Source organism: Acomys minous (assembly GCF_964271855.1).
Source record: "Acomys minous genome assembly, chromosome: 20".
Lineage (NCBI taxonomy): Eukaryota > Metazoa > Chordata > Mammalia > Rodentia > Muridae > Acomys > Acomys minous.
This window is the reverse complement of record NC_140502.1, coordinates 23,603,036-23,611,498: the sequence shown is the minus strand read 5'-3', so window position 1 is coordinate 23,611,498 and position 8,463 is coordinate 23,603,036. Positions and strand designations below refer to the sequence as shown.

Here is an 8,463-nt window from a genome sequence, read left to right as displayed (position 1 = left end):
AAGGGAACGGAGGAAAAAAAAAAAGAAAAGGTTCCAACGGGGCCTGACATAGACCTGCAAGCCGCGGCTGCCTCGGTTTCTCTAGCTTCGGTGCGATCTGATTGGCTGGCTCCCGCCTTCCCCACCCCCACCCCCCACCCCCGCACCGTTCGGTGGCCTCAGCTCCTCTCTGCAGGCGGCGGGCAGAGGTGAGCGAGCGCCTCGGGTTTCTTCACAGCTCCGCTACCTTTCCCCGAGACTCTCCGGAGAGTTTCTTTAAGAGCGACGCAGCCGCGCCACCTACTGTGGAGAAAGAAACTTCTCACCAAGGCCGAGCTGCCGCGGGGCAAGATGGAGCCGGAGCGCGAGTTACTGCGCACGCGCGAACCGCCCCGCGTCGGGGGTGGGGGGGGAAGGGGGCGAGGCTCACGGGCGCAGGCACGCATCCTGGGGGCGGAGCCCGCGGGGAGGGGGCGGGGACCAAGTCTTTCCCGCCCTCCCTGCTCTCCGGGGCCCCGTCCAGTCGGCCCTCGGAGATAACTTAAAACTACGTTTCCCAAGATGCTCTGTGAGGAGGACTTCCGTTGGCGTCAGCGGAAGCCGTGACTAGCCCGGCTGCATTGAGGCCGGCTTGGTCACTATGGAGGAGATAGGCATTTTGGTGGAGAAAATTCAGGTGCGGTGGGGATCTGGGTTTTCTTGGCGCGTGCTAGACCTGGGGTCGGGGTGCTGGGTTGGTTTCCGGGATTCCCAGATCGGGGGGGGGGACACTGGGTGGTTTTCAGAGGCCCCCGGTGGAGAGCTTGGAGTGGTTCCCGTGGCCTGGGCTGGGTAGCCGTGTTTGTCAGAGCTCAAAAAGCAGAGCGGGAGCAAAGTGGCGTTCGGCTTAAAGACTCTTTTTTTTAAGACTGGGCGGTTTCGAGGCCTGGATAGCTGTGCCTCATAGCTTTTCTTTCGGTTTTGGGGGTTGGACCGAGTGGAGAGTGATGTGCGGGACCCCGTGGCCTAGGTACGTCCGCGGCCAAGTGGCTGAGCGGACTGACTGTGGTTGGGATTTGGACGGGGAGGCGTCGTGTTAAAGTATTATTTGTGGTTTGGCTGAGTGACCTTTGGGCCTTATAATGTGAGTTGGGAGTCTGACATGAAAGCTTTTTTTGGGGGGTGGGGGAGACTTGGAATGTGTGCTCTGACTTTAAAACCCATGTGGCTTTAAGAACCTCTTGAGGCGAGTGGGATGCTGGGATCTGGTGTATAAAGCAATTGCAGTATAATATTTGCATCCCTGTTAGGGGCGTTATATAAGCAGACGGGAAGGAGATGGTGGCGTACGAAGTTTTGTTTAAGGGGCCTGATATTAGAAACCTGCACAGGGGATTGCTCAGTCCCCGTGATTATTTAGAGGAACTGAGCTATGTCAGGTGCTGGAGGCAGAGTGGCTTCGTGGTGAAATGGAGTCACTAGCTGATCTCGTGAGATGATTCTCCCACTTCCGGCACCCAGTTTTCTTCTTCTGTCTTACAGGATGAGATCCCAGCACTGTCTGTGTCTCGGCCCCAGACCGGCCTGTCCTTCCTGGGGCCTGAACCTGAGGACTTGGAGGACCTGTACAGCCGCTACAAGGTTGTGTTCCACCCTAACCTGGGTCCTGCGTAGGGGGTTCCTGTCACCTGCTGCCGCGCTGTGGCCCAGCAGGGTCGCCCGCAGCCAACCCTTTGCTCTCTCTCTCTCTCTGGGACAGAAGCTGCAGCAAGAGCTGGAGTTCCTCGAAGTGCAGGAGGAATACATCAAGGACGAGCAGAAGAATCTGAAAAAGGAATTCCTCCACGCCCAGGAGGAAGTGAAGCGCATCCAGAGCATCCCGTTGGTCATTGGTCAGTTTTTGGAGGCTGTGGATCAGAACACAGCCATTGTGGGCTCGACCACAGGTGAGTGGTACGGAAGGTTGGGGACGTGGGGACGTCTGTGTCCAACACCCGGTTCTTCTGTACGCCGGGAACTGGGAGCTGCCATGTTCTGAGAATGGCAAGGCTGGGGGGTTGGGGGGGGAGGGTGATGTAACAAACTCAAAAGTGGATGTATATTTTATTTCCTGAATGTCTCTCTCTGCCTCTCAGTTCTTGTGCGTATATGTAAGAGTCTGACCAGCCAGGTATGACGGTGCACACCTTTAATCTCAGTTCCGCGAAGGCAGGGGCAGGAGGGTCTCAGTGATCTCTGTGCGTTTGAGACCAGCCTGGTCTATATAAGATTGTCCCAGGACTACATATGTTAAAACAAACAAACAAAAGTGCAGCCCACCCACCCCCACCCCCCGAGTTAATTTCACAACCGCTGCTGGATTTGGAGCTGCCGTGTGAAAGCTCTGGGAGCGCTTTGAAGGCTTTGTGCCCTGTTGAGGGCTGCCACGCAGTAACTGCTGTTAATTAGCATAAATCCATGCCCTGCCAACACCGGCTGTTGCTTCTGGTATCTTACCTTATGACAGTGGGGGCTCCCTGAGATAGCAGTGTGATTGGCGGAGGCAGCGACCGGAAGTTGAGGTTGTTGCGGGAGATGTCTAGGAGGCTGCTGTACCGTCGGGTCTTGCCCTGCATACTCAGCGTAACCATAGGGAGCAGACTGGAGAAGAGGGGTGGGGTGACCAGGAATCCACACAGACTTAGAAGATGGGGCCAGCTGGGGGCAGGGTCTGGTGGCGGGGATAGGTGAGAGCAGGGGAGGGATTAGTGGAATAGATTGGGGAGGTGGGGTGGAAAGTCGCATTGAATGAGGTGCCCCCCCCCGCCCCCCGAAAGGGTGGAGAGAGGGGTGCAGCGTGAGGCTTAGTCCTCTGCCTGGGAACTCAAGGACAGCGGGTACCCACGAGACAGATCCAGTAGAAACAGCACAGTTTAAAGAGAAATACAAGACTTTGTTGGGACACATTGGAAGACACCCGAGGGCATCCAGGAGATGGGGACGCAGGAGAGAATCAGGGCTGGGACAAAGGAGGACGTCATTAGTATAAGCGTGAGGGTGGGTCAGGGGAGGCAAGGCTGGAGGCTAAGCGGGGATGAACACCTTAGAAAGTGGCGGCTGTGGTGTAGAGGGAAGTGGGGAAGGAGTGATGTCAAGCCTCTGGCCCTTTTCACGTCCCCTTGTTCCTTCCTGTCCCCTTTCCGAAGGCTCTAACTATTACGTGCGCATCCTAAGTACCATCGATCGGGAACTGCTCAAACCCAATGCCTCAGTGGCCCTGCACAAACACAGCAATGCCTTGGTGGACGTCCTGCCTCCCGAGGCTGACAGCAGCATCATGATGCTTACGTCAGGTGAGGTGTGGGGGCACGCCCAGGGCCCTGGGAGTCTCAAGGGGACCCCGTGGGCCAAGCCGCAAGCCCCAGCTCTACTCTCCCACTAGACCAGAAGCCAGACGTGATGTACGCGGACATCGGAGGCATGGACATCCAGAAGCAGGAAGTGCGGGAGGCCGTGGAACTCCCACTTACGCACTTCGAGCTCTACAAGCAGGTGAGGGGGAGGAGGTGGCGGGGCAGGGAGAGGCCTGGCTGGCTTAGGAGGCCTTGGTTCATCCTTTGCCCGCTTCTTTCAGATTGGCATCGACCCTCCCCGAGGTGTCCTCATGTACGGCCCACCCGGCTGTGGGAAGACAATGTTAGCGAAGGCTGTGGCCCATCACACGACAGGTAGGCCTCTCATTGCTTCCCTGGCGTTCTCCTCGCCTCGCCTCCTGCGCCCCTAAGTTCCGTAGGAAATGGCATAACTTGGTATCCGTAAATACAGGCTCGGGGGACGTAGCCCAGGTAGTGGGCCTCCTATGGGGTGTGCAGTCCCAGGCAGGTGACTTGACCTCACTGTGCCTCAGTTTTCTCAAAATTAAAAACTAATGAGCCAGGTGTGGTGTCACATACCTTGAATCCCAGCTCCCAGGAGGTCTCAAAGCAGCTGTGTTGCTGTGAGTTCAAGGCCAGCCTGGTCTACGTGGGGAGTTCCCGAATGACTGGTGCTAAATAATGACACCCATCTTAATAAGGTAAAATAGAATTTAATAAGTCCATCTGACATGCTGGCCAATATCCTTAGTTCTAACTCCAGAGACAGGCAGTAAGTTAAGAGTTTGAGGCTATCCTGGGCCACCTTGTAAGACCCTTTTCAAACAAACAAGCAAGCAAACAACCCAAATAACCAAGCAAATAGACAAATTCCATCATAATTCCATAGGGTGCTTATGAGGAGTTAGTGAAATAATGCACTGTAATTTTTTCTTTCTTTCTTTCTTTTTTTTTTAAGATGTATTTATTTATTGTGTATACAGTGCTCTGTCTGCGTGTACACCTGCAGGCCAGAAGGGGGCACCAGATCTCATTATAGATGGTTGTGAGCCACCATGTGGTTGCTGGGAATTGAACTCAGGACCTTTGGAAGAACAGCCAGTGCTCTTAACCTCTGAGCCATCTCTCCAGCCCTGCACTGTAATTCTTATGTGGGTTTAGACTCAGTGGCTATCAACTTGATTGCTGGGTTGAAGCCACTGGGGCAAGTGCTTAGAGATAAGGCCAGGGAGGGGACAGGCCACAGAGTGCTCTCGGGAACTCAAGTGGACAGCGACGGTGCCCTGGACGTGCTGTCCCTCCCACATGGGCCTCTCAGGAAGTGGTTCCCGGGGGAAGCAAGGTGTGAGGAGGAGCCTGCCAGGCATGGAGACTGCGAGGAGGAAATCAGGTCAGGAAAGGAAGGCCCAGAGGTGAGAGGGGCGCATTTAGAGACTAGTGGGTAGACTGTAGATGCCACTAGAGCAGAGTCACACTGTGGGTTTTTCCTGGTGAGTGGCTGCCGCTAGAGCTATGTTTGGCAGCACCTAGGCGGCGAGGCTGAAGAGATTGTGAGGTGCCTGAGTGTAAAGACTTAGAGGATTTTAGTCTAAAAGAATCTGACGGCCGATCAAAAGACAAGAAACTGAGGGGCCCTGATACAGCAGCCTCATGCTGCATGCTCTGGCGTGGATGGTGAAGGGTGGCAGCGCTGAGATTTCCCAGGTGTAGTTGGCAAAAGGCGATTAAGAGCGGTCCCGAGTCCCTGGTGTGAGCACCCTGAGGTGATTGCCGTCTTCCACAGGACGGAGGGGTGAACTGGAGTGGGGGAGCAGTGGGTTCACTGAGGGGCAGAGATTTCATGACCAGGGAACGTTCAGCCAGAGACGTAAAGCACGGTGTACCATCCCGCTTTCATTGCGCTGTGCGTGGAGCTGTGGAGATCATCAGTGTGTCCTCTGAGGTCATGTTTATGGGTGTGAGCCAGGGCTCTAAACAGTGATGTCAAAATGGTAACAGCGGCGATCAGTGAAAACCACAGGGCTAGCAGGACACGTGGAATCTTCTCCTCTCCTCCGGAAGCTGTGTATACCTTTCAGAAAATGGCGCTGGTCCGCACTGACTGACTGTTGAGTGTCTGCCATGTGCCTGGGAGCTCTAGTTCCTGAGAGGCTGTGGCAAGCAAGTGTCCATTCCTGGGGCAAGTGGGGTGGGGGGCGTGGCTGGGAGGAGTAGATGCTGGTGGCTTTAAGATGGGCAAGAGTTTGCTGTGTTATAATTGCCTTTGGGAAGAGCTAGTTGCCTGGAGACATTGGTGGTACAAGCACAACGAGAGATGACAGGCGGAGTCAGTGCCCAGCTGAAGGGCGGGGTGAAGGAGAAGGTGAGGGAAGGCGCTGTCCTGGCAAGGAGGCCAAGGGAGCAGAGCAGTCACCTGAGGGCTGGATGTTCTCTGTGATGGCGGAGGTGGCTTAGGTGACATCTTTTGACAGCAAAAAGGCAGACAGAGGAGGGGCTACAGACAGTGGAAGGTTTAAGCGACAGCTGTGGAAATGCAAGGTTGTCCTGAGGGAGACCTAAGGAGTTTCTGTTGGGCACAGAGGAAAGTGGTGAGGGAATGTCTAGGACGAGAGGTTAGGATGTGTGGTGAGCCCTAAGGTGATGCAGGAAAGTGGGTACCTCTTGATACGTTCAGCCAGATGAGAAGTGTAGGCTGGAAGGGAATGTCGGGCCACGGCTGCAGCCTTGCTCGGTTCCTGCTTGGCCTGTGTGCATGAGTTCTGTCTCCTTGCTGCTGAGGTAGGAAAGAGCCCCAGGGGTGTGTTCCATACAGCATGCAGTCGTGCACTCACCAGGAAACAAGGGCAGGTGGGGGCTCAGAGCAACCCTGCCTCGGCCTTGCTGCCAGCTGCCACTTGTATGAGAAGACCCTCCCGGGATGTGAAAAGGTGGTTCAGAGACAGGCAAAGATGTGTGATCTCAGCACTGCCGAGCTTGCAACAGGACAATTGCAAGGTAGCCTGGCTGCAGTCACTCCTAGGCAAGGCTGGGCTGGATGCCAAGATCCCTTCTCCAGACACACAAGGATGGCTCACAGAGCAGACGTGAACTTGGTGCTGTTGGCCAGGCCGCTAACGTCTTAGGCTACAGGCATTTCTGTGGTGTTAAATGGTTTTGCATGCGTTCTGGAGATTGGGGGTTTTTAGTTTTTGTTTTGGATTTAATATTCTGATACTTTTTTTAGGCCCCCCAAATGACATATATATGCAGGGTTTGTGATTGGGGCTTCTCTGTCGTTGTGAGGCATGAACAGTGGCTGGATTGGGGACCCAGCCCTGTGCCTTTGCTGTCACCATGGGTAGTTATCCAAGAAAAGGACATCTCAGCAATTCCCAGGGCCAGTTAAAGCGCAGGGGACCCCAGAGGAGGGCGGTCCCCTCTCTAACCCCTGTCATTCTGACTTCAGCTGCATTTATCCGTGTGGTGGGCTCAGAGTTTGTTCAGAAGTACCTGGGTGAGGGCCCCCGCATGGTCCGGGATGTGTTCCGCCTGGCCAAGGAGAACGCACCTGCCATCATCTTCATAGATGAGATCGACGCCATCGCCACCAAGAGATTTGATGCCCAGACAGGAGGTGAGTAGCGCCGCAGTGGCCTGGGTCTTGTGCGGGCTCGACAAAGGCTGCCTTCCGGACTGGCTGTGTCTCTCTCAGCTGACAGGGAGGTTCAGAGGATCCTGCTGGAGCTGCTCAATCAAATGGACGGATTTGACCAGAACGTCAATGTGAAGGTTTAGGACTCAGGGTTGGCAAGGGGTGGAAATGGACAGGGACTAGGGGACACAGGGCTCGGCTCCTGAGGGCCAGGGGTCACGACAGGAAAAGAGGGTGTGGGCATGGCAGAAGCCTGAGCGAGCCCCTGCCCGTGCCAGGTAATCATGGCCACAAACAGAGCAGACACCTTGGATCCGGCTCTGCTACGGCCAGGACGCCTGGACCGCAAAATCGAGTTCCCGCTCCCTGACCGTCGCCAGAAGAGGTTGATCTTCTCTACCATCACCAGCAAGATGAACCTCTCTGAGGAGGTCGACCTGGAAGACTGTATCCTTCTTCAGAAGTGAGAGACGGGACCCAGCAGGGAGTGGAGTTTGGGTCTTCGGCACCAGCACTATTTGAGTAGAGGGGAAGGCCAGGGAAGAGGGGTGTTGCCCAGGACAGTATGCACTTCTAAGAATTGACCCCGCCATGTGAGGAAAGCGTTCTTTAACCCAGCTGCTGCAGATGTGGCCCGGCCAGATAAGATTTCAGGAGCCGACATCAACTCCATCTGCCAGGAGGTGAGCGATGTCTCTCTGATCTGAGCAGGGGGTTTGAGGATGTCTTCCCTTCTGCAGTGCTGGCCCCTTGTTGCCTCCCTGGGTTCTGGGCCTGTGTCCCCCTTCCCAACTCTCAGAGGGTCTGGGGTGGGGAGGGGAGGGGTGGGGGGGAGGGGTGCGGCGAGTGCAGTTTTCAGGTTTTCACTCCCCTTCCCTTCCTAGAGTGGAATGCTTGCTGTCCGTGAGAACCGCTACATCGTCTTGGCCAAGGACTTCGAGAAAGCATACAAGACCGTGATCAAGAAAGACGAGCAGGAACACGAGTTTTACAAGTGACCCCCCCCAACTTCCCCATGAGCCCCCTCCCCCCCAGGCGCCTGTCCCAAAAGCTAGTTTTCTCTTTACCCAGGATCGGTTTAGTCAATAAATGGACGTAATTGAATCTGTTTAGTTTCCTGGTAGGTGTTAGCTCCTTTAGGGACTATGGACCTTGAGTAGGATCCACTGGGGCCTCCTGTGTCCTGACAGATGAGCAGGCAGGGTTCCTGGCCTGGCTTGCAGCTTGAGAGCAAAGGATGTGAACGAAATGACTTGGGAGGTTTTGGGAAACGGGGTAGAAAATGAACCTGACTAAAGCCTTGACCACGAGATCGTTTGCATTTTCAGTCGTTTCTGCCTTCCTTGCATACACGGGGACCAGAGACAGAGGCAGTCAGTCCCCCAGTCTCTTCTGCCGGCGTTCTGCGGGGGATGGAGAAGCTGCCATGCCTTCTCCCGGGGGTTCTCAACCTTCCTAACGCCGAGACCCTTTACACAGTCATTCCTCATGTGTGACGACCCCCAGCCGTAGGGGTTTTTT

At 55.3% G+C, this 8,463-nt stretch overlaps 1 protein-coding gene across 1 annotated transcript; it reads left to right on the top strand.

The window, feature by feature from the left end:
* The first annotated feature begins 521 nt into the window (after positions 1–521).
* On the top strand, positions 522–8,054 carry PSMC4 (proteasome 26S subunit, ATPase 4). The gene is made up of 11 exons (XM_084771594.1): positions 522–655; positions 1,501–1,599; positions 1,718–1,904; positions 3,144–3,290; positions 3,380–3,489; positions 3,572–3,665; positions 6,757–6,924; positions 7,003–7,079; positions 7,221–7,389; positions 7,570–7,625; positions 7,827–8,054. The coding sequence occupies exons 1-11, from the start codon at positions 620–622 to the stop codon at positions 7,938–7,940; spliced, it is 1,257 nt and encodes a 418-aa protein (XP_084627720.1). The 5' UTR covers positions 522–619; the 3' UTR covers positions 7,941–8,054.
* The last annotated feature ends 409 nt before the right edge of the window (positions 8,055–8,463 follow it).

What these genes read in the sequence shown, in the direction of transcription:
- PSMC4 (XM_084771594.1), top strand. Translation starts at nt 620, where the DNA reads ATGGAGGAGATAGGCATTTTGGTGGAGAAAATTCAG. An exon ending in ATTTGATGCCCAGACAGGAG is followed by an intron (nt 6,925 to 7,002) that starts GTGAGTAGCGCC and finishes TGTCTCTCTCAG; the next exon opens with CTGACAGGGAGGTTCAGAGG. An exon ending in TCAACTCCATCTGCCAGGAG is followed by an intron (nt 7,626 to 7,826) that starts GTGAGCGATGTC and finishes TTCCCTTCCTAG; the next exon opens with AGTGGAATGCTTGCTGTCCG.